This window comes from Capra hircus, chromosome 23 (assembly GCF_001704415.2).
Source record: "Capra hircus breed San Clemente chromosome 23, ASM170441v1, whole genome shotgun sequence".
Classification (NCBI taxonomy): domain Eukaryota; kingdom Metazoa; phylum Chordata; class Mammalia; order Artiodactyla; family Bovidae; genus Capra; species Capra hircus.
The window spans coordinates 35,365,673-35,392,080 of NC_030830.1; the positions used below are offsets into that span (position 1 = coordinate 35,365,673).

A 26,408-nucleotide genomic window follows, 5' to 3' on the forward strand; every position below is an offset into this window, starting at 1 on the left:
TATCTGCTCCTGCAGCAGCACCACTCTGTTTTAATTACTCTAGTGTTACGATTATCCCTGGATATATAGCAAGACAAGACCCTTTTCCTTATTATTCTTTCACAGAGTTGGTTTTGATTATTTTCAATATTTGCTCTCCCATCTCATTTTTAGAATTAATTTGTTTTGCGCTGTAAGCAAAACCAACAGCATTTGTATTTCAATTGCATTGAATATATTGCTTAATAGAGAGAGATTAATACAGAGATTAATTTTGGATTTTCTCATCCATGGAATGATATCTTAATATCTGGCACCTCAATTTTTCAGGTTTCCAGTCTGTATTCTTTAATATTATTTTATCATTTTCCTTGTAAATTGCATATCTCTTATAAGATTTATCTCTTATTATCTCATCATCTTTGTTGCTATTATGAATAATATATTTCCTGTTGCTGGTATATTAGAACTTTCTGATTTCTCATATTTATCTTTCATCCAACAACCGTGCTCATCTTTTTAGTCCTTAACAGTTTATTTGTAGATGTTCTTGCATTCTCTATGTAAACCACAGTATTCTCTGTGTATGACACTTTAATTTATTCTTTTCTATTACTATGCCTCACATTTTTTTCTTGTCTATTATTTGACTGGGAGCCCCAGTTCAGTGTTGGGTAGCAGCAGTGATGTTAGGTATCCTTGCCTGTGGATCGCGTTTACAACTGTGTAATGAACTCTCTCAATGCACCCATTCCCAGCTCTTTTCTTATGAAATTCGCATTGAACATTTTCAGTATGGCTAGCCAAAGTTAAGGTATGGACTGTGGTCATGTAATGGGGTAAACTTATTGTATTGTTTAAGAAGACCCAAGCTTTGCCTCACTCAAACTCCCACTTTCTGAATGAACCCACTCATATCTGTTGTCAGTCATTCAGGAGATAACACACTGAAAGCAATTCATATTAAGGATCTCCGCTGCAAGCATCTTCACTCCATTTGAAAGTGTTCACTTCACGGGAAATGTCTCACCAGTGGAAATATAACTTTAAATCTGTGGATAGTCTTCCAAAATTCTCATTGTTCACATTTGTCCTACAACTTATTTATTATAGACGCCTATGAACCAGGCTTCAACCCGTTCTCACTGCATTTTCACCGTTCACCTGTCAAGCAAGGAGCCAGGATCTGCAACCGTGAGACATGCCAAGCTGCATTTGGTGGACCTGGCTGGTTCAGAGCGGGTTGCCAAGACTGGAGTTGGAGGCCAGCTTCTGACAGAGGCCAAGTATATCAACTTGTCACTGCATTACTTAGAACAGGTAAACAGTTGGGGTAGGATGACCTATACCTACCATTTTAATAAATTTTATTTATTTTTAATTGGAGGATAATTGCTTTACAATATTGTATTGGTTTCTGCCGTCACCATGAGTCAGCCTTAGGTAAATATATTTCCCCTCCCTCTTGAACCTCCTCCTTTTGACCATGTACATAGCATCAGGCATTCTACTGGCATTTTTGCCCTGTTTTGTGTCTCAAAACAAAACATATGTGATGTAAAATTATATTGTGGCAATATATATATATATAATGTAACATTTACCACTTTACTAATTTTTAAGTGTACAATTCAGCAACATCAAGTGCATTCAAAATGTTGTACAATTACCACCACCATGCATTTCCAGAAGTCTCATAATCCCAAACAGAAACTCTGTACCTATTAAACAGTAACTCCCATCTCTTTATACTCCCAGCCCCCATCATTCCTGTTCTACTTTCTGCTGCTATGAATTTGCCTATTCTATATACTCCTGTAAGTAGAATTATACAATGTTTGTCCTTTTGTGTCTGATGTCTTTCACTTAGCATAATTGCAAGACCCGTCCATGTTTTTGCATGTATTGGACTGTCCTTCCTTTTCTAAAGTGCTTATTTATTTATTTGGCTACACTGAGTCTTGGTTGTGGCATGTGGGATCTTCACTGTGTCACGTGGGCTGTTTCGTTGAAGTGCGTGGACTCTAGTTGTGGCCCAGAGGCTCAGTAGTTGCAGCACAGGCTCCAGGGCACTTTGGCTTCAGTAGTTGAGGCACCCAGGCTTAGTTGCTCCATGGTATGTGGGATTTAATTCCCCAACCAGGGATTGATCTGTGTCCTCTACATTGAAAGTGTGAAGTGTAGATATTGCTGTTGTTCAGTCTCTAAGTCATGTCTGACTCTGCAACCCCATAGATTGCTGCATGCCAGGCTTCCCTGTCCCTTCAGTATCTCCCAGAGTTTGCTCAAACTTATGTTCATTGAGTCATTGATGCTCTCCAATCATCCCATCCTCTGTCACCCCCTTCCTGCCCTCAATCTTTCCCAGCATCAGGGTCTTTTCCAATAAGTCAGCTCTTCCCATCAGGTAGCCAAAGTTTTGGAACTTCATCTTCAGTGTCAGCCCTTCCAATGAATATTCACGGTCGGTTTCCTTTAGGATTGACTGCTTTGATCTCCTTGCAGTCCAAGGGACTCTCAAGAGTCTTCTCCAACACCACAGTTCAAAAGCATCACTTCTTTGACACTCAGCCTTCTTTATGGTCCAACTCTTACATCCATACATGACTACTGGATAAACCATAGCTTTGACTATACAAACTTTTGTTGGCAAAGTGATGTCTCTGCTTTTTAGTATGCTGTCTAGGTTTGTCATAGCTTTCCTTCCAAGGAGCAAGAGTCTTTTAGTTTCATGGCTGCAGTCACTGTGGGACCATTTCATGGCAAATAGATGTCATGGTCCTAGTTTTTTGAACTAAGTTGAGTTTTAAGCCAGCTTTTTCACTCTCCTCTTTCATGCTTATCAAGAGACTCTTTACTTCCTCTTCACTTTCTGCCATTAGAGTGGTACCATTTGCATATCTGAGGTTGTTGATATTTCTCCCAGGAATCTTGATTCCAGCTTGTGATTCATCTAGCCCGGCATTTCCCATAATGTACTCTGCATATAAATTAAATAAGCAGGATGACAGAGCACCATTTCCACTTTTCCTCAGCTGCTTCATTCTTTCTGGAGGTATTTTTCTGCTCTTCCACAGTAGCATATGGACCTAGGGCTCATCTTCTGGTGCCATATCTTTTTGCCTTTTCATACTGTTCAGGGGATTTTTGAGGCAAGAATACTGGAGTGAGTTGCCATTCCTTCCTGTGGACCACGTTTTGTCAGAACTCTCCACTGTGACTTGTCTGTCTTGGGTGGCCCTGCATGGCATGGCTCATAGCTTCATTGAGTTGCACAAGCCCCTTCACCACAACAAGGCCATGATCCATGAAGGGGGAATGTAGATATAAATATTTCATATTTTGTTGATGAACATGACTTCTTTTATCCTTTTGGCTCTTGTGAATAATGCTGCTATCAACATTGGGGTAGCAATTATAATTCTGTATAAACCATTTCATTTAAACCTCAGAAGAGTTGTGCACTGGACGTGTTAGTTATTACCCCCGTCTTACAGTTTTGATAACTCATGTCCTCCCTAGGCCTTCCAACGATCATGTAGCTAGTGGTAAGATAAGGAGTTGAACCTCGAATTGCTTGACTCCAAAGCCTATGCTTTTTTTTTTTTTTAACTTTTCTTATTGTTTTTATTGTACAATTAGTAGTGGGTATGAATATAAGAAATACCTTCCATGGCCTATTTGTTTCGAGCTGTGAGGCCATACTGTAGAGATGACTAGTATCTTTTCCACCTGTGGTGACTTCATCTGGTGGTGATTCTGACCTTGCAATGGCTCTGTTTATCTAGCTTCCCTCCCTGTCCCCGCTCCAGGTTGACTACAGTTTGTCCCAGTGCGTGCTCAATTTTTAATTTCTGAATTTTATTCCAAGGGCAAAGAAAGCTCATCAGAATTTTGCTAAATAAATCTTCCAGAAAAAAAAAAATTCTCTCTGAAAGGAGCGAATTGAATTAAATTTCTTAAGTTCCTTTCAGCTCTGTGAGTATAAACGCTGTGATTTGAATGCTAAAGATGGCAACTAATTCCAAGAATAAAAAAAGAGAAACATGATCAAAAGCTGGAGTAGAGAAATACAGAGAACATTGGCAAGGCAGAATGATTTGTTGATGAATGTTGGAGACTGAAAGATTTGAGAAAAAAAATACTTTTTTTAAAGCTGCCTAATGAACCCTTTTGAGAATGATGTTGTCCTGATGTTAAATGCTTTCTAATGGCCAAGTTGGCTGAGAAAGCAGTTTGAGGGAAACCTAAGGGAGCTCTCTGTGAACAAGGCACACACAATGAGGCTCTGACTAAATGAATCCCAGTAATGCAGTGCCCAGAGATTAAGGCCTGCGTGTTGTTCAGATAGTGTTTCTGACAATAGTCAGCATTCCTGGACTCCTCCTTGCTCATATATTACATTCTAATTTTACTTAACAGATCTTTTTACTCTACAGGATGTTTATATAACACTGATAGGAAAACATAATGAACTATATTCAAGGTGCCTTTTTTTCAAAATATACCTACTTGTTTCAGATGTTAGCATTGTCCTTCAACTCCCATTAGATCTGTCCATTCCTGTGAAATTATATTTATATTTGCTAGTTGAACCGAAATTTTCACCAATTATTAATCACTCAAGAAAAACATTCTGCTCCTAATCCTTTCTTTTCTCTTCATTCATTCTATACAACCTTTGCAAGCTGTTACTTGTTATTAAAATTCTTCCTCTCCCTACGTTTCTTCACTTCAAAATTCTTGTACCGATCAGCCTCATATAAGTAGTCATGGTGGCATTTGATTTTCTGTGTAGTTAGTTTATTTAACAAATATTTATACAGAACAATAATGTGCTGAGAACTGCGCTAGGTCCTGGAGCACAGCGCTGAACAAAATTGGAAAAGGTCCTTGCCCTGAAGGCTGCACGGTCCAGTGGAGGGGGACACACTTTGAATAAGTAATCTAAATAAGGATGCTTATATAATATAAGAATAAACTTTCAGGCTATAATCCTGATGGGAGCCTGAAGAGCAAGTCCAAGGGGTGAGAAGAGCTTGTCCTGGGGGACTGGACTTAGACTGAGAGGGGAGAGTTAATGAAAGTTCTCTTGGGGCTGATGCAAAGCAGAGATCTGAGGAATGAGTTAGAGCGAGTCCAGCCAGGAGGCGGGGTCAGGGCATGTCGGACAGTGAGAACCAGGAGCCTGTTGGCCCTTAGCTCCCACCGGGGGATTGACTCACCCAGGGTCCCGGTAACATTCACATGTCGTTGACTTTGGGCTCCCCAAATGTAACTTATCCATTTCATAGACACCGGCTGCATCGCTGCAGCCGTTAGCTCTCTACACTGATGTACTAGTGTCTTCATGGAGGTCATGGCATAAAATAATGGAGAGAGGGAGAGAAGGAACAGGTCAGCAAGCGAGGAAAGAAGAGCATAAATATGGAAAAGTGCAGAGTGTGCACATGGGTACGTGGGGCTGAGTAAACCTAGGAGCTGCTGCCATAGAGAGTGTAAGAGGACAGTAGACAAATATTGGGATTTTACACAGACAGACAAGTGAGAGGCTACCAAAGAATAGCTGGGAATGAGAATAGTAAAGAGAATGAGCAGGTACTGTTGATGAAATAACAGAATTCAAGGACTTTTATAAAGAAATTTTCCTTATGAAGGACTTAATTATGAGGCTATGAGACTGGAAGTATAACACAATTTAGGTTAATCAGCTTCATCCATCCATTCAGAAAATGGTGATTGAGTGTCCACTGGGTGCTGCAAGTTACGTTAGGCAATGGGGATCGACTTATGATTGAGAAATAGTCTGTGCTACCATGTCATTCAGTGAAAGAGCCAAGCGTATAACAAGTGCTTACAGTGCAGTAAGAGAAAAGCTATCACAGAAACTCATGTAGAGGTTGGTGACGAAGGACATCTTTTTCTGTCTCAGTTTCAATATATAAGATGGAGACAGACTAGGAAAAGACAGTTTGGTGACCATTCTTACATGAATTAACCCACACCTGGCATAGAAATTCCATCTGACTGTAACTGCTCCCTGGACATTACTGCAAGACCTTACACCTGCTCTCAGGGCACAGCCGTTCTGAGTTGAATGTACCTTATTATGCTCAGAAGTAAGTAAATTTCTGAGTGCCCGAGTACTGTTGGTTTTGGAGTTTTCCTTGTGTATGTAGTACTTTTTCCAAAAAGTCTCCTCGAAAACATTTTAAGCCGCAATAACAGGGTGCATCTTGGCTCTAGAAATCGAGCCCTTGGAGGAAAAGGAAGGAGCCATGCATGCTTGTTCCAACCAGAAGCCTCACTGAGCACTCCTCGGGTGACCCTGGGTCTCTGTCAGGCCAAACATCGAGTGAGAAACCACTGGGAACAGAGAGTGTTTGCTCTGCACTTCCACAGAAATCAGAATCTGGGTCACCCCTGCCAGTTAGCCAACATGAGTGGGACTTTTTCAGTGTCGCTTTCCGCTTGGCTTCCGCTGAATCTGCTGCATTCAGGAGAGAAAGCTGATGGTGCCGTGCTAGTTGCAACTCTGTCCGTTTTCTCGGGGGATAATCTTCCATGGACATCTGAGCTCTTTATTTTTTTAAAGGTTTCATTTTTTTAATAAGATTTGCCTTAATGTGGACCATTTAAAAAAGTATTTATTGAATTTGTTACAAAGCTGTTTCTTTTTTATGTTCTGTAAGTACTTAGAAAACTGTTATATATTTAATTGATGATTCATAAACAGTAATGCTACCCTCTCTGCATATCTGTCAGACCAGCACCTGTTTGGTCTTCTATTTGGTATTTGGGCCATCTTTGCCTGTTTCAGATATTTGTCCCCGGTTCTTAGGATCCAGAGCTCTACTCAGCAGCCCATGCTACCACATTGCCGGCCAGACTGTAGTCTACCATATTCCTTACTGTCCTTCCAATTACACTGAAACTTAGTTTTCCCACATCTACTACTAATGACCCTCACAGTGCCTTCCTGCTGCTAAGTCACTTCAGTTGTGTCCGACTCTGTGCGACCCCATAGACGGCAGCCCACCAGGCTCCCCCATCCCTGGGATTCTCCAGGCAAGAACACTGGAGTGAGTTGCCATTTCCTTCTCCAGTGCATGAAAGTGAAAAGTGAAAGTGAAGTTGCTCACTTGTGTCCGTGTCTTCGCGACCCTATGGACTGAAGCCTATCAGGCCCCTCCACCCATGGGATTTTCCAGGCAAGAGTACTGGAGTGGGGTGCCATCGCCTTCTCCATAGCCACTTATTCATTCATTCATATTCATTTAACAGAAAAGTATTGAGATTATGTTACCTTACTCAGATTTCTTAGTTGCAAGATGGGAAATTCACTCTAGCTAATTTAAGTGGCAGAGAGTTTATTAAACATGAAGAATCTTGAGAAAAATTAGAAAACTGGGCTGGGGTATGACCCAGCTAGGAGCAGAGCAACTGAGAGAGACTTCTAAGCAGACCCCTGAATGGCTCTGCTAAACACTGCTGTTATCCCCACTGCACATGTAGGACATTAGGTCCTAGGTTTCAGAACCTTCTCTGTAGCTGCCTTGAAAGAACCAGATGCCACTGCCACACTAATCTCCTGCAAACTGGTCTTCCTGCTTATGGCCTCCAATCTCGTCTGTTGCTGTTGTCCTGTCACTAAGTCATGTCTGACTCTTTGTGGCCCCATGGACTGTAGCACACCAGGCTTCTCTGTACTCCAGTATCTCCCAGGGTTAGCTGTTATTCATATCCATTGAGTCAGTGATACCATCCAACTATCTCATCCTCTGCCTCCCCCTTCTCCTTTTGCCTTCGATCTTTCCCAGCATCCCAGGGTCTTTTCCAATGAATCAGCTCTTTTGCATCAAGTGGCCAAATTATTGGAACTGGAGCTTTAGTAACAGTCCTTCCAATAAATATTCGGGCTTGATTTCCTTTAGGATTGACTGGTTTGATCTCCTTGCATTTCAAGGGACTCTCAAGAGTCTTCTCTAGCACCACAGTTTGAAAGCATAAATTCTTCAGCACCAGACTTCTTTGTGGTCCAACACATCCATAGATGACTACTGGGAAAACCATAGCTTTGTCTATATGGATCTTTGTCAGCAAAATGATGTCTCTACTTTTTAATATGCTGTATAGGCTTGTCATAACTTTCCTTCCAAGGAACAAACAACCTTAATTCTATGGCTGCAGTCAAAATCCACAGTGATTTTGGAGCCCAAGAAAAAATCTGTCGCTGCTTCCACTTTTACCTCTTCTATTTGCCTTGAAGTGATGGGACCAGATGCCATGATCTTAGTTTTCTGAATGTTGAATTTTAAACCAGGTTTTTCATTCTCCTCAAGAAACTCTTTAGTTCCTCTTCACTTTCTGCCATTAGAGGGGTCTTATTTGCATATCTTAGGTTGATATTTGTCCTTGCAATCTTGATTCCAGCTTGTGATTCATCAAGCTTGGCATTTTGCATGATGTACTCTGCATATAAGTTAAATAAACAGAGTGACAATATACAGCTTTGTCATACTCCTTTTCCAATTTTGAACCAGTCAGTTGTCCCATGTAAGGTTCTAGCTGTTGCTTCTTGACCCACACACAGATTTCTCAGGAGACAGGTAAGGTGGTCTGGTATTCCCAGTTCTTTAAGAATTTTCCACAGTTCATTGTGATCCATACAGTGGATTCACTAAGCTTTTGCATAATGAATGAAGCAGAAGCAGATGTTTTTCTGGAATTCCTTTGCTTTCTCTGTTTCAATGGATGTTGGCAACTGGTTCCTCTGCACTTTCTAAACCCAGTTTGTACATCTGGAAGTTCTTAGTTCACAGACTGCTGAAACCTAGCTTGAACGATTTTGGAGCATACCCTTACTAGCATGAGAAATGAGCACAATTGTATGGTAGTTTGAACATTCTTTGGCATTGCCCTTCTTTGGGACTGGAATGAAAACTGACCTTTTCCAGTCCTGTGGCCATTACTGAGTTTTCCAAATCTCTCTTATTATCTCTCCTTGCTGTTCTCTAAAACTATTTTGTGATGGGTATATCTTTTTTTCCTCCCTTGCCTGTCACTTCTCTTCTTTTCTCAGCTATCTGTAAAGCCTCCTCAGACAACCACTTTGCCTTGTTGCATTTCTTTTTCTTGGGGGTGGTTTCAGTCATCCTGTACTACGTTACGAACCTCTGTCCATAGTTCTTCAAGCACTCTCCCTACCAGATCTAATCCCTTGAATCTGTTTGTCACCTGGCCTAGTGATTTTCCCTACTTTCTTCAAATTAAACCTGAATTTTGCAGGAAGGAGCTGATGATCTCAGCCATAGTCAGCTTCAGGTCCTGTTTTTGCTGACTGTATAGAGCTTTCTCATCTTCAGCTTCAAAGAACACAATCAATCTGATTTCGGTATTGACCATCTGTTGATGTCTGTGTGTAGAGTCATCTCTTGAGTTGCTGGAAAAGTGTGTTTGCTATGACCAGCATGTTCTCTTGATAAAACTGTTTTCCCTTGCCCTTCTTTATTTTGTATTCTAAGGCCAAACTTGCCTGTTATGCTGGTATCTCTCAACTTCCTATTTTTGCATTCCAATCCCCTATGATAAAAAGAACATCTTTTTTTGGTATTAGTTCTAGAAGGTCTTATAGATCTTCATAGAACTGGTCAACTTCAGCTTCTTGGGCATCAGTGGTTGGGGCATAGACTTGGGTTGCTGTGATGTTGCATGGTTTGCTCTGAAAATAAACTGGGATCTTCCTGTTGTTTTTTGAGGTCAGACTCTTCTGTTGATTATGAGGGCTACTCCATTTCTTCTCAGGGATTCTTGCCCACAGTAGTAAATATAATGGTCATCTGAATTAAATTCACCCACTCCCATCCGTTTTAGTTCACTGATTCCTAAGATGTTGATATCCAATCTTGCCATCTCCTGCTTGCCCATGTCCAGTTTACTTTGAATCATGGACTAACATTCCAGATTCCTCTGCAGTATTGGTCTTCACAGCACTGGACTTCGCAGTCGCCACCAGACACATCCACAACTGAGCGTCATTTCCGCTTTGGCCCAGCCGCTTCAGTCTTTCTGGAGCTATTAGTGATTGCCCTCCGCTTTTCCCCAGGTGCATATTGAACATCTTCTGACTGCAGACTCATCTTCCAGTTTCACATCTCTTTGCCTTTTCATACTGTTTATGGGGTTCTTGTGATGAGAATACTGGAGTGGTTTGCCATTCCCTCCTCTAGTGGACCACACTTTGTCAGACCTATTCACTGTGACCTGTCTGTCTTGGGTGACTCTGCACGGCATGGCTCACAGCTTCACTGAGTTATGCAAGCCCCTTCGCCACAGCAAGACTGTGATCCATGCAGGGGACCACTCCCATTTACTCACCTCCAGATCCCACACAGGGCTGTCTGCTTGATGGAGGTCGGTCTCATGCAAACTGTGAGCTGTATGAGAGACTAGGAAATGACATTTTGTAGGAAGCAGGACTAGATCGGGGGCTGTCCTGAGAGCTGAAGAAGACAGTTTAGTTTCTGCCACACTGCTTACTGTTTACTGTTACTGCTTCTGGCAGTGGGGATGGAGCCATGGACAAGAGAAACCAAGTGTTTGATTTCTGCCTTGTGGAGCAGAAATTATAGCAGGGAAGCAGATAACAAACAATTAAATGAATGAAATTTACTTGCTTGACCAAATAATAAATGAATAAAATTACTTGAGGAAAAATAGCATAGACTAAGAAACTGGATATTGGAGTGTTACTTTTGATAGAAGGTTCAGGGGAAACCCTGGTGAGGAAATAAAACTTGAGCAAAGACTTGACCGGTAAGAAGCAGGAAGATGTAAGAAGGTCTGGGGCAAGAGCATCCCCTGTTAGAAGAAACAAGTTCAAAGGCTGTGACATTTGGCCTGGCACAGCAACAGCAAAGCCAGTGTGGTCCATGAAAGCACCGTAGGAGATGAGGCCAGATAGGCAGACAGGAACTTGCACACAGGGCTTGGGTCATTATACCAAGTACATGGGAGGCTGTAAGCAGGACAGCGACCAGATGTAACTCACATTTTATAAAGAGGCCTCTGACTGCTCTGCAGAGGAGACCACGGGGGCCACAAGGAGAAGCAAGGAGACTGATTCAGACCCTGGAGCAATTGTCCAAGGAAGGGACAATGGTGGCCTGAGCTGTCATAGTGGCAAAAGGGGTGGGGAAAGTGGTCCAATCCTGGGTGTATCTTGCAGGTAAACCTAATAGAAATTGGATGTTGGAATTGGGGAATCAAGAATGATGCCTAGAGTTTTAGACTATGCCATAGGTGAATGGTGGGGCCACTAATAATGATGGGTAAAATCTGAGAAAGAATGAGACTAGGGGTAGAGGAGAGAGGAAGTCAGGATCAGACATCCAGGTGGAGATACAGAGTTGCCCCAAGGATAGTAGCTCAGGGAAGGGGCAGAGGCTGATGCTGTAAGCTGGGGAGACATCAGGACATGGTTATATTGAGTTGGCCAAAAAGTTCATTCAGGTTTTTCCATTGCATGTTATGGAAAAACCTGAATGAACTTTCTGGCCAAGCTAATATTTAAAAACAAGGGATTGGATGAGATTAAACAGGGAGAGACTATAGATAATAAAGAGATGAGGATCCAGGACTGGAGCCTTGGAGCACTTCAATAGCTTGAGGTGAAGATAAGCATTTGGAAAGAAGATAAAGAAACATTCATTAACTAGTTTTTAAGGAAAAATAAAACCCAGAAAAGTGCAATAGCCTGATTACCACGTGAATAAAGTGTTTCCTGAAAGAGGCAGTGAATACCCATGTTGATGCCTTCTTCAAATCAGAGGTCTAGTAAGATAGTGGTCAGTGTTTGTCATTCAGTGGGGTCACTGGTGACCTCGGCAAGATCCATCTTCGTCTAATACTGTTGTGGCTTGCAGGATGGGTGTGATCCATGTGAGAGAGAGAAAAATTAACGCAAAGAAAAGGGTTAATTTTAGGAGCAAAATAGGTGAGAGGAGAACAGGGAGGGGATAGAGGGCTGGACTTGGGCAAGGGCCAGGCAGTAACAGCAATAAGGGTGGGATGTGAGAGGGATTTAGGGGTGGGGCATATAGGCTGCTTACACCTAGAAGAAGGGTGTGTAGCCATCAGCTCAGATCAAAGGCAGGGAGAAGAAGCTGGGTAGATGTTTGAAACAAAAGGATAAGGTGAGAGGGTCCATTTCTTACAGTGGAAAAGTGGTTTTTGAGAAAATCTCATGGGATTTCTGATTCATAGTAAAACCTGTGGTCATTCGTTTAAAGGAAGACAAGTGGTATCATTACATGATTTTGCTAAAAGCATCCTTTGAAAGTAATGCTCCCATCTTATTTTGTAACTAAAGGAATAGAGAGAGTTCTAGTGATAAGAATTACACACCAGGGAAGAGGGAAGACTAGAGCATTGGAAGGTGTTGGCAGAATTCTCAGGACCCAGGACTTGGTGATTCCCCTGAAGTCACATGTCACATATGTGGGTGATTTATTCCTGGTGCTTTGCAGTGGGCATCCTGGCAGTGGATTCATCTCCCCCAGAAACCCCTGATATCCTGGCAGCTTCCCTTGGGGACAACCCACACCATCTCTTCATCCATCTCCGAAACATTCATCTACTACCTTCCTGTTAAGTACTTAAGACACTCCTAAGGAGCAAAATGAGCAGGTTCTAGCCCAATTAAGATCCTCTTGCCCATCACTTTAACAGTGAAAGGAAGTACACATACAGCATTTATTATGGGCTAGTTCTACTCAAGGTAATTTGCACATTTGAACTCTTCTAATCATCCCAGCTACTCACAGGGTAGGTACTGTCTTTTCCATGTTTGGCAGATGAGGAGATTGAAGCTGAAGTGTTGAATGACATGCCTTGGAAGGCTTGCATCTGGACCTGGACAATCTGATGCCAGAATGTGGGGTCTGTTTCCTCTTGTGGTTCTGATTCAGAGTTCTGTCTCTCTTACCTTGAGGAAGAGGCATTCAGCCCAGTTTTGGTAGAATTTTAAAAATCTGGCATGATTTACCCTTGGGTTTTTAATATAAATTTCCCAGAGACTGAAAAAGAGAATAATAATATATACAATTTTGTACAAGCAATTCCCGCAATTCCCGCAATTCCAGGCTTCATCTTGGACAGCTCTTGCTCCGTTTGCTCCCTTTCCTCTTCACCATGACTGCACTGACTGTTGTTGAGATTGCCCTGAGCCCAGTTTGGGGGTCGCTGTAGTTTGTATCAGTCGTTTGTCAGCTGCGCATTTTCTGCTGCGTTACGCCGCCGTTTCTCCCCTTCCCCACAGGTCATCATCGCCCTCTCGGAAAAGCACCGCGCGCACGTCCCGTATCGGAACTCCATGATGACCAGCGTCCTGAGAGACAGCCTGGGAGGGAACTGCATGACGACCATGGTCGCCACCCTCTCTTTAGAGAAGAGGAATATAGACGTACGTTGGTCCTTCTTTCCAGAGATCTTAGTCTGAGTGAGTGTGCTAGTCTGTGGGATGGAGCTGATGGTCCTGGGTGGGTCTCCGTCTTTTCAGCTGGGCTGGGGTGTGCCTTCAGAGGTAAAGACGCCGCCAGACTTCAGAGCCTCGGGTTATGTGCCAGCTCTGAAATTCCCCCTTTGGAGAACTGAGTTCACATAGCACGGGATGGTTTGCAGAAACTTCATATGCATGCTTTGGAAGACCTGCTTATGGGTTATTTACCTAGGCTGGGGACCTGAGAGAGGAGACCCACCAGCTTCTCCTGACCCACTCGACTCCTGGTTGCTTAGATGCCTTGGAGACTTCACCGAGATGTAAGCCTAGATGTGTCCCTGAGCCCAGCACCAGGACGCTTGGTAGAGGCTGGCTGCCAAATGTCCCAGGTGGCTTTAGAGCCAGCTGATGTTTTACAGCATTTCCATTTAATGGATGGGATTCAGACTTTCTCTAAGAGAGTAAAATGGGAAGCACCCAGATGTCTCCTCAAACAAGGCCCGGTCCCAGGTGCATTGTGAGATACTGTGGAAAGCCTCTCTTTGGGGCCAGTTACAGATACTTATTTTGTACCCTTTGATGCTTATGGATGGTGGTACCTGCTGTGATTCTGCTTTGTGTTGTGTGGTTCTGGTTAGACAGAAAAGTAGAAAATCACACGAATTGTCACTTAGAACCTCAGCTCTTCCACACTTTGGACATTGGTCATTTTATTAAGCTCAAACAAATGTTTAATGAAAAATAAATTTCCAGGGCAAAGCTTCCTAATCTGGAAGCCTGTTTCCTCATTGTGTTTCATGAACATCGTTGTATGCATTTTTCCTGTGAGCAGAAGTTGTTTCTTCTCTATTTGCAACAACACTTTAAGGACATAATCTTGCTTTCTTAGGAGTCTATATCTACCTGCAGATTTGCACAGCGAGTGGCACTCATAAAGAACGAAGCTGTTCTTAATGAAGAAATCGATCCCAAATTGGTAAGAAACTTTTAACTATGTTTTTAAAAAAATATGTATGTAAAAGCTTAGCTAAAGCATGGATGGCACTCACTTCCCATAACCAGGCAATGTTCTAAATACTGGAAATGTGTAAAATCATTTAATTCTCACAACAGCCTCATGAGTAGATGCCATCTCTTTCTCTACCTTGAGCTGCCCTGGTATCTCAGTTGGTAAAGAATCCACCTGCAATGCAGAAGACCCCGGTTCAATTCCTGGGTCGGGAAGATCTGCTGGAAAAGGGATAGGCTACCCACCCCAGGATTCTTGGGCTCCCCTGGTGGCTCAGCTGGTAAAGAACTCACCCCCAATGTGGGAGACCTGGGTTTGATCTCTGTGTTGGGAAGATCCCCTGGAGAAGGGAAAGGCTACCACTCTAGTATTCTGGCCTGGAGAATTCCATGGACTATACAGTCCATGGGGTTGCAAAGAGCTGGACGTGACTGAGCGACTTTCACTTTCACTTTCCTCTACCTTATAGGTGACAAAAGGGAGGCACGGGAATATTTAGTGATTTGATCTGAGTTGCATTGCTAATAGGTCACAGAACAGGACTCGGACACAGGCAGACCCCAGGGCCTGTGCTCTTATCTAGAGCCCCCTGTCAGATACAGAGAGAGTCCTGAGGACAGACATGGAATCATACACAATTCTATTTCTAGAAAGGTCCTAGCCTTTCAGTGGTTATTAAATAGAATAATATTCTGCATAACTGTTCTGTTACTTATTCTAGAGATTTAAAAAAGTTAGTAGTTGGTTGGATCCATGGAAAAATGGCCAAGCCTCTATGTTTATAACAGTTCATTCTTCTTTATCAAAGCACTTTATTTAAGGAAAGATATTTGTAAGTTACTTGATTCAGCTACTCATTATAAATGCAGATATGTTTTCTTTCTTTTGTTAGTCTTCTTCTACAAATAAAATAAAACAAGGAATTAATTTGTAACAACATGGAAAATGTTGAAATATAGTATCTCAATTTTTCAGAACTCCAAAATTAAGATTATACTACTTTTTAAATCATTCCCTTAAAAAAAAAAAGAGATTTCTCTGGAAAATAAACTAGGGTAAGCTTGGTTGCTTTTGTTTAGCTGCTCAGTCATGTCCAACTCGTTGCGAACCCATGGACTGCAGCACGCCAGGCTTCCCTGTCCTTACCTTCTCCCAGAGCTTGCTCAAACTCATGTCCATTGAGTCAGTGATGCCATCCAAACATCTTGTCCTCTGTCATCCCCTTCTCCTCCTGCCTTCAATCTTTCCCAGCTTCAGGGTCTTTTCTAATGAGTGGGCTCTTCACATCAGGTGGCCAAAATATTGGAGTTTCAGCTTAAGCATCAGTCTGTGCAATGAATATTCAGGACTGATTTGCTTTAGGATGGACTGGTTGGATCTCCTTGCAGTCCAAGGGACTCTCAAGAGTCTTCCCCAGCACCACAGCTCAAAAGCATCAATTCTTCAGTGCTCAGCCTTCTTTATGGAAAGATGAACACAGAAGACAAAAATGGTGTAGACCTAACAGAAGCAGAAGATATTAAGAAGAGGTGGCAAGAATACACAGAACTACACAAAAAAGATCTTAACGACTCAGATAATCACGATGGTATAACCACTCACCTAGAGTCAGACATCTTAGAGTGTGAAGTCACGTGGGCCTTAGGAAGCATCACTACAAACAAAGCTAGTAGAGGTGATCAAATTCCAGTTGAACTATTTCAAATCCTAAAAGATGATGCTGTGAAAGTGCTGCACTGAATACGCCAAGAAATTTGGAAAACTCAGCAGTGGCCACAGGACTGAAAAGCTCAGTTTTCATTCCAATCTCAAAGAAGTGCAGTGCTAAAGAATGTTCACACTACAGCAAATTTCACTCATTTCACGTGCTAGCGAAGTAATGCTCAGAATCCTCCAAGCTAGGCTTCCACAGTACTTGAACCAAAAACTTCCAGATGTTCAAGTTGTATTTAGAAAAGGTAGAGGAACTGGAGATCAAATTACCAACATCCATTGAGTCACAGAAAAAATAAGAGAATTCCAGAAAAATGTCTACTTCTGCTTCACTGACTATACTAAAAAGCCTTTAACTGGAAAGCTCAAACTGAAAAATTCATAAAGAGATGAGAATACCAGACCACCTTACCTGCCTCCTGAAAAAAACCTGTATGCAGGTCAGGAAGCAACAGTTAGAACCAGACATGGAACAACGGACTGGTTCCAAATAGGAAAAGAAGTACATCAAGTCTGTATATTGTCACCCTGCTTATTTAACTTATATGCAGAGTACATCATGCAAAATGCAGGGCTAAATGAATCACAAGCTGGAATCAAGATTGCCAGGAGAAATATCAATAACCTCAGAAATGCAGAGGATACCATCCTTAAGGCAGAAAGCGAAGAGAAACTAAAGAGCCTCTTGATGAAAGTGAAAGAGAAGAGTGAAAAAGCTGGCTTAAATCTCAGCATTCAAAAAGCAAAGATCATGGCATCTGGTCCCATCCCTTCATGGCAAATAGATTAAGAAACAATGGAAACAGTGACAGACTTTATATTCTTGGGCTCCAAAATCACTGCAGATGGTGACTGCAGCCATGAAATTAAAAGATGCTTGGTCCTTGGAAGAAAAGCTATGACAAGCCTCAGTTCAAATCAGTTCAGTAGCTCAGTCATGTCTGACTCCTTGCGACCCCATGGACTGCAGCACGCCAGGCCTCCCTGTCCATTGCCAACTCCCAGAGTTTACCCAAACTCATGTCGATTGAGTCGGTGAGGCCACCCAACCATCTCATCCTCTGTCGTCCCCTTCTTCTCCTGCCATCAATCTTTCCCAGCGTCAGGGTCTTTTCTAATGAGTGGGCTCTTGGCATCAGGTGGCCAAATTATTGGAGTTTCAGCTTCAGCATCAGTTCTTCCAATTAATATTTAGGAGGACTGATCTCCTTTAGGATGGATTGGTTGGATCTCCTTGCAGTCCAAGGGACTCTCAAGAGTCTTCTCCAACACCGCAGTTCAAAAGCCTAGACAAGCCTTGACAGCGTCTTAAAAAGCAGAGACATTACTTTGCCGACAAAGGTCCATATTTTTAAAGCTATGGTTTTTCCAGTAGTCATATATGGATGTGAGAGATGGACCACCATAGAGAAGCCTGAGTGCAAAAGTTTGGTAGTATACATTATTTAAAAAAAAAAATCTGATATCTTTTCAATGGTGCTTAATTTACAAATTTCTCAAATTCCAAAAAACGAAAATCTTGAATTCATCCATTACCTATATTATTACTTCCTCTTGAGTGTTTGCCCTTCCTTCCCTGAAATCATTCTGTCAAAGCGTAGAGGAAAAGGAGGAGAGAAGAATAGTGGGACTGACCATTTTGTCCTTCTTGCCTCTGAGAGCCTGAGCTCACCTGATGGAATTATCTTTTGGAGAAACCAGTGAGTGAGGAACATCCCTCTTTCCAGGCCAGCCCCTGCTCACATACCAGCATCACAGGGCACCACCCCACACCCCTGAAAAAAGGAGACACGATGCAAAGGCCTAAGACAAATGGAACTGAATTCCTAGGATGAATCCCTCTGCTGTTCCTACCCTGCCAGCCACCCTGTAACATTACTGTCCAGAATGAGAAAGACAGGAGTGGGCTTATTAGCCTGAAGAAAAAAATTACTTCATAACTAAAGAAAACTAAACATATTAGACATTTGAGGTTTTTCCCTTCAAATTTGGCTGCAGAGACTTTTCTTTGAAGGAACTTGAGGAATTTGAAGAAAGATGTACATTATCATGTGTTTGATGTAGGTCTGTGAGAGATTTAATGAAATGAGAAATCAGGAGTCAAAAGCTAATAGCTGATAATTAAACAAATGTTGAGGTCTTCCTGGCGCAGGATAATCTGGTAATTGACAAGTGTTGTTTCCTGATCTCCTTTATAATTGCTTCTAAAAACTGGCACTACTGTTCATTATTTGATGTACAGAGCTTTTCTGAAACACAAGTGACGATTGAAAAATTGTCCTCAAAACCACCCAAAACACAACTGGATGGGAAAAACAAACACCAGATTTAGGGGAGTGGTAGTGGGAAATTCATTTAGGGAAAGCTCTACAGGGGTAAGGGCTTCCCAAGAGCCTGCAGTGTTTTATTTCTTAAGCTAAGGCTTCAGCAATACATGAACCGTGAACTTCCTGGTGTTCAAGCTGGTTTTAGAAAAGGCAGAGGAACCAGAGATCAAATTGCCAACATTTGCTGGATCATCGAAAAAGCAAGAGAGTTCTAGAAAAACATGTATTTCTGCTTTATTGACTATGCCAAAGCCTTTGACTGTGTGGATCACAATAAACTGTGGAAAATTCTGAAAGAGATGGGAATACCAGACCAGCTGACCTGCCTCCTGAGAAATGTGTATGCAGGTCAGGAAGCAACAGTTAGAACTGGACAAAGAACGACAGACTGGTTCCAAATAGGAAAAGGAGTACGTCAAGGCTGTATATTGTCACCCTGCTTATTTAACTTCTATGCAGAGTACATCATAAGAAATGCTGGGCTGGAGGAAGCACAAGCTGGGAATCAAGATTGCCAGGAGAAATATCAATAACCTCAGATATGCAGATGATACCACCCTTATGGCACAAAGTGAAGAAGAACTAGAAAGCCTCTTGATGAAAGTGAAAGAAGAGAGTTAAGAAGTTGGCTTAAAGCTCAGAAAACTAAGTTCATGGCATCTGGTCCCATCACTTCATGGGAAATAGATGGGGAAACAGTGGAAACAGCAGCTGACTTTATTTTTCTGGGCTCCAAAATCACTGAAGATGATGATTGTAGCCACGAAATGAAAAGACGCTTACTGTTTGGAAGGAAAGTTATGACCAACCTAGATAGCATATTCAAAAGCAAAGACATTACTTTGCCAACAAAGGTCCATCTAGTCAAGGCTATGGTTTTTCCAGTGGTCATGTATGGATGTGAGAGTTGGACTGTGAAGAAAGCTGAGCGCCGAAGAATTGATGGTTTTGAAGTGTGGTGTTGGAGAAGACTCTTGAGAGTCCCTTGGACTGCAAGGAGTTCCAGCCAATCCATCCTAAAGATCAATCCTGGGTGCTCATTGAAAGGACTGATGTTGAAGCTGCAACTCCAATACTTTGGCCACCTGATGCGAAGAGCTGACTCATTTGAAAAGACTCTGATGCTGGGAAAGATTGAGGGCAGGAGGAGAAGGGGATGATGGAGGATGAGATGGTTGGATGGCATCACCGACACAATGGACATGGGTTTGGGTGGACTCCGGGAGGTGGTGATGGACAGGGAGGCCTGGCGTGCTACGGTTCATGGGGTCGCCAAGAGTGAGACCCAACTGAGCGAGTAAACTGAACTGAAGTAGTCAGTACCTGAATGTTCACTTAAGCGTAAAAGTAGGGACAGGGTATTATTTATACCTCTTTGTTTATCTGAAGTAGTTCCTACTATAAGGTAAAATCGCATGAATTAAAGTGACTCATCACTTTCACAGTTTAAAAGAAAAAAATTATATCATCACATCATTAGCTACAGAAAAAAAAAACATTTGATAACATTAAACATTCATCCATAGTTTGAAAAGGCTCATCAAACTATGAATATAAGTGAACATCCTTAGAGTGATTAAAGGTATCAATCGAAAACTACAGCAAACATTTTAAAAGTGAAATGTTAAAAGGAATATGACAAGAATGTCTTAAGCACTGTACTTGGAGTTTCTAGCTAGGAAAGAGACAATTTTTTTTTTTTAATTTATGAGGATTTGGAAAGAATATCGGTCATTACTTGTGGACTATTTGATTGCTCATCTAGAACACCCAGTAGTGGGACTCGCCTGGTGGTCCAGTGGTTAAGAATCTGCCTACCAGTGAAGGAGACAAGGTTCAATCCCTGGTCTTGTGGAAGGAAGATTCCACATGTTGAGGGGCAATCAAGCCTGTGCACCACAGCTACTCAGTCCGTGCGCCTGAGAGCCTGTGCTCTGCAAGGGGAAGCCACCACAGTGACAAGGAGAGGCTGCTCTCCCCTTGCACACCCCAAGGAGAGAGTGGCCACCGCTTGCCACAGCTAGAGAAAAGCCCGTGTGCAGCAATGGAGACCCAGTGAAGCCAGGAAGAAAAAGCACATCCCAGTGTTCAATAACAAACAAATGATAGCCAAAATAATGTTCAGAAAAGCATCTGTTATGTAATCCATAAAGATGAATTGCCTTCCTATACATCAAAAGCCAGTAATTAAAAATGCAATTTTATAAAAATTTCATTTATAGTAGCAACAAAAACTTTAAAATTCTAGGGACAAAATCTAATTAAAGGTATAGAAGGTATTTGTGGAGAAAACTATAAATCCGTATTGAAAGGAGTCAATGGAAAGCCACACCACGTTTCTGGACGTCATGATTCATTACGTTGTGTTGCTTAGTCACTAAGTTGTGTCCAGCTCTTGCGACCCCACTGACATGTAGCCCACCAGGCTGCTCTGTCCATGGGATCTTCCGGGCAAAAAATCCTGGAGTGGATTGTCATTTCCTTCTCCAGGAGATCTTCCCAATCCAGGGATCAAACCTGCATCTCCTGCATTGACAGGCAGATTCTTTACCACAGAGCCACCTGGGAAGCCCAGCGATTTGTTAGTATTACTTTAATCTCTTATCAAATTTACCTTTTACTCAAATTTATTTACAGTTGAAATTTGAGGAGAGCCTTTGATAGAATTTTACAAGCCAAGGCTAAAATTTATATGAAAGAGCATATGATCAAGAATAGCCAAGTCTATTTTAGAAGAGAACAGGATGGAAAGGGTTTGTTCTATCTAGATGCCAAAATTTCTTAAGATACAGTAATTAAAACAGTGTGGTATTACCATGCGTATAGTCAAGTAGACGAATGTTTTTAACCTATAGCCCAGTAAAAGACAAGTCTTATATGTGGAAATACATAACAGAATTGTAATAGCAAATCTTGCATGGTTGACCATAAAAAAATTAAAATTAGATCCATATCTTATACTTCCTATAAAGTAAAATCAACCTAAATGGAAAAAGCAAAACCTCAGTTGAAACTTACAGAGAAATACGGGCTTCCCAGGTGGCACAGGGGTAAAGACTCCACCTGCAGGAGACACAAAAGACTTGGGTTCGATTCCTGGGTTGGGAAGATTCCCTGGAGGAGGAAATGGTAACCCCCTCCAGTATTACTGCCTGGAAAATTCCATGGACAGAGGAACCTGGAGGGCTACAGTCCACAGCATTGCAGAGTCAGACATGTACTGAGCATGCACATACACTGTAGGAAAATATTGCCATGGCTTTAGGTAAAATCGATGTTCTCAAAGAAAACAAAGCAATGCAACTCATAACAAAATAAGTTGATAATGAAATTGAATTGAAATTTAAAACTTTTGTTTCACAGAAAGAACACCACAAAGTGGAAAGCATGACATAGACTGGGAGAAAATACAGGCATTGCATAAAACTTACAAAGGGTTCACATCCTGAATATATAAAGATGCTTGAAAATCCATAAGGAAAAGAAAAACAGTTCAACTGAAACATGGGCAAGATGGTGAATAAGAAATTCACAGAAGAGGAAACTCAAACAGTCAACATACATTTACAAAGATGATCATCAACCTCACCAATAATTATGAAAACACAGATTAGAACTAGAAAAGAGACCATTGTACACCTACCAAACTGGCAAAATTAGTCTCTGGCAACATTACATACATCGTGACAAAAAGGTGGGGGAGCAGAAACTTGCATACATAGTTGATGAGAATATAAATTTATACAGCTATTTTGAAGAGCAGTTTAGCAATATATAATAAAGGGAAGCTGCACTTCCTCTGCAAGTGCGCTACAGATAAACTTGGATGTGCCCAGAGATTTATAGTGCTCACCGCAACACTGTTCGTAATAGCAAAGGTAAAATTCCAATGTCCTTAATGTCCCGGAGATGTAAATACCTCTATCGTGATGTAGTCCTTTATTGAAATGCCGTATATCCGTGAAAATTCATGAACTAGAACCACACGAAACAATATAAATAATCTCCAAATGTAGTGTGAGGAAGAAAAACCAAGTTGCAGTTACGTGCAGTGTAATAGCATTTACATTCAGTGTAAGGCGTGCAAAATAATATATCTCATTTACAGGCATACCTATCCCTATGGAGTAAATATTTAAAACGTGCAGGGAAATGCTACCCACTAAATGCAGGATCGCAGTCACCCAAGGATGGACAGAAGGAAACAGGAGTAAGGGCCTCCAGGTTCCACTAGTAATGTTTTATTTGTTAAGAAAAATTCTAGAACTATTTTGACCAAATGATAAGATTTTTAACAAAGCGAGGTGGTAAGTACAAGAGTGCCTTTGATATCCTTCTCTGTACATTTTTGTTCATAATTTTAAAAGATGTGTGTTCTCTGTCACATAGTCCCCTCAGTGAGGAGCTGACATTTATGCTCCCGCCTTGCCATTTCAGATGATTATACGCCTACAAAAGGAAATCCAGGAACTCAGGGATGAGCTGGCCATTGTCACTGGGGAGCAGAGGACAGAGGCGCTCACAGAAGCAGAGCTCCTTCAGTAAGCCTGTAGACTTTTTCTTTAACAGTGCAAGATTGTGTTAACTTCTGTGTTGGCCCTAATGTTATGAATTCACCTCAAAGCGCGAAGGTCTCCTGGGACAGTCTGAAATTGCGTGTAGGCGCCAGGGAAGAGTGGCGGCTTTCCATGAAAAGCTGCATAAGGCTGGCAGTGTTTTTGCCGCCTCAGCTTTGAGGAAGAAAAGAACAGAGCGTGGAGAGAATGGGAGTATCCTTCTCATGCCAGCTGAAGAAAAAGGATCGTGTGATAGTCACACAATTTTTAAACGTATCCGCCACACACTCTGTGAGCTGTGGATCTCAGATCTGAAAGGAATTCCAGAAACGTCCTTTGTATTAAACAGCATCTTGCTGCAAGCACCAATTTATCCCATGCCAAAGTAAGCTCTCTCCTTTAATAAATAGATGGCCCATATATTACAGTTCAAACACTCGAAATGGGAATGAAAGCAGGTATTCAGGACTTCATACAAGTGCGGCATTTCTCAGAGCCTTTAGACTTGCAGCCATATGGCATGCCAAGGGCACAGCATGGCTCGAGTTCTTGCTCTGATCACGAGCCACCACGGCAGGCTCTCTTGTTGCTTCTGTGCTGTTTATTAAGCATTTGTGAAGTGATAACAATGGACTGGGCTTAGCAGGCAGTGGTACTATTTCAGAGTAACAAGCTACACAAGCTTTTTCTGAAGGTTTACTGTCAGTTCGCATGACCCTTTCTCAACAGAGAAAATGGTAACTAACAGGCAGTGGAAGTATTTTCTTTAAACAACTTTGTGGCTGCCCCTGAATGCAGGGCTAAAGTTTGAGAAGCCTTGAGCAGAGTTTCTGATATACGCCAAGCCTTCCTCCTCTGGGATAGCATTTCCTCATTTTAGAATGCTGTGTTTAATAATGTGATAGGCCCCTAAGGCTTTCCTTACAAAACTGCTTCATGACATATATGAGATTAAGGTGAAATATACTGCCAGAATTCACATTTTAAAGAATTTCATGTCACTCCTTGAAATAACCTGGAATAGCTTAGATACTGAGAAACCCCAGTTTCAAATTCCTTCATTCTGGTGCTCCCAGCCCTGCAAAGAAAGGGCTTCTTGTTGTTGCTGTTTAGCTGCTAAGTCACGTCCGACTCTTTGCGACGCTATGGCCTGTAGCCCACCAGGCTCCTCTGTCCGTGGGATTCTCCAGGCAGGAACACTGGAGTGGGCTGCCATGCCATTCCTGCAGGGATCTTCCTGACCCAGGGATTGAACCTGCATCTCCTGCTTGCCAGGTGGATTCTTTACCACTGAGCCGCCTGGGAAGCCATGAAGAAAGGGCTTACCCAATATTATTTTTGAAGGTGCCTCTTCAGAGTTTTGATCTTCAAATCAGGATCCAGTCAGGGAAACAAAAGCATTCTAGGCCTCTCAACAGCAGGAATTAAATATAGGAAATTTGTCGTACAGGAGGTGGTATTATGGGGCGCTCCAGCAACCCAGAGATCAGAGCAGCAGGAGGAGGTCCTTCACCTGGGACTGGAGGGACATCAGTAGAAGGTTGTGTTACCGAAGCTGGAACCTGGTGCGGGCGAGCAGGAGCTGCACAAGCTGAGTGCTGCCTGTCGGGACGGAAGCTGGGGCCTTGGAAGAGCCCTGGGCGCTATGGAGGCATCATCCCACAGGGAGCCCTTGCTTCTCCCTCATCTCCCCTTCTAGCTTCCACCAGTGCCTCCCACTGGCTGAACTTACCCAGAGCCAGTTGTTACAAGAGCCAAGCAGTGTGATGTAGTCACACAAAGGAAAAGTGGGAAATTGGATCTAAGAGCAAACAGGGAAATGCCCCACGTGTCAGATAAGCAGCAGTGTTTCCTCTAGTTCCTCTGTGCTCTGTGCTGCTCAGAAGGCTCAGTTTAAGGTAAGACTCTGCAGGTGGTGGTTCAGGATGTCAGAATGAGTAAGCATATGCCGCAGGTTCCCTCCACATTGGGTGGATGATAGAACTGATGGAAGAAACACCTGAGTCTCCAGCTATACCCAAGAATAAGAAGTAGGTTTCACAGGGGTCTAGACAGGAGGAAGGGATCAAGCAAGTTATGGTGCAGCACCACCAAGGCCCCATGTCTAGAACTGGTGCACGCTGGAGCAGGAGAGGGCTGGAAAGAGCCCTAAGGGTTCGCAGAGCTCCTGGAATGGAAGGACTTTGTTCCTGTGAACCCCCCGTGTTCTCCTTCTTCCCTTTATCCCCTGGTATTTAGGTCAGTATTCCCAGGAAATAGGGAAGTGCCCCAGGTAACTGATGATGCCCAGGACGAAGAGGGACTGTATAAGCTCTGGAGACAGTTACTGCCTCCAGCTCTGCTCATTTCATCACTGAAAGCAACAAGGAGCACAGGTACCCACCGCTGCTTCAGTCCCTCACCCAAGACTGGCTGCCCAAGCGGAGAGCTCGGAGTCTAGGAAATGCGAGCTCACAGTTGGGAGTGACTAGGAATATGAGGACTGCCAGCATGGAGAAAGACAAAACAAGCGTTTACAGCGCGGAGGCCTCAAGAACGAAGCAACAGGAGTGGTTGCTGGCATTCCATCCACGAAGCAACCGCAGGACCGAGAGATCTTGAAAAAGTGTACTTGCTGCCATTAAGAGCTTGATGATGGCTGAAGAGCAGAATGAAAACATGGAGGGCAAATCAGTGAGCCAGGAAGGCGGGAGCTAAGGGATCATTCCAGAATGTAAGCTAAAAGGTAAAGATTTAGAAAGTTTAAACCAAAGAACCATGGAGGATAGCCCTAGATTTACCAGTATCAACAACAATGAGTTTCCAAAGAAGAAACAGAGAGAATGCAAGAATAGAGAAATAGAGAGACTTTCTTCCAAAGAAGAAATAGAGAGTGCCAACAGTTAAAGAAATAAAACCTATTTTTTAACTAAAAAAAAAAAGGACATAAGACTTCAGAACAAAAGAGTTATCATATGCTAAGTAGTGCAATAATACTGTAGAAGAATTTTAGAACTTCAACATATTGAAAATAATCCTAGAAGTTGTTAGAGAAGAAAAGTATTAACAAGCAAGAATCTGATTTAGTGAAGACTTCTCATTAACAGCTTTGTAAATAGGAACTTCTAGTACTGAAACAAAACAAAACAAAAAAGGGCTGTGGATGGAGATTTCTGAGTCTAGCCTACTATCCAAAGGTGAAGGTGGCCATTTTTCAGACATACAAACTTTCAGACAGGAAATTTCCCATGGTACATCCTCTCTCAAACAGACCACCACAGACTATACTCTCACAAGAAGAAAAATTCTAAAAAGCATAAGAAACGATAATAAGCAAAGTATGTTAT

At 42.3% G+C, this 26,408-nt stretch overlaps 1 protein-coding gene across 1 annotated transcript in view; it reads left to right on the forward strand.

Annotated features, from left to right (window-relative positions):
• LOC108633438 (kinesin-like protein KIF6) overlaps positions 1-25,683 on the forward strand; it is a 177,703-nt gene extending 152,020 nt beyond the window's left edge. Inside the window, exons 6-11 of the mRNA XM_018038660.1 lie at positions 1,093-1,299; positions 13,298-13,441; positions 14,367-14,453; positions 22,964-23,067; positions 23,189-23,467; positions 25,443-25,683. Coding sequence (XP_017894149.1) covers positions 1,093-1,299; positions 13,298-13,441; positions 14,367-14,453; positions 22,964-23,067; positions 23,189-23,467; positions 25,443-25,683 — 1,062 coding nt within the window. The remainder of the gene's footprint in view (positions 1-1,092; positions 1,300-13,297; positions 13,442-14,366; positions 14,454-22,963; positions 23,068-23,188; positions 23,468-25,442) is intronic.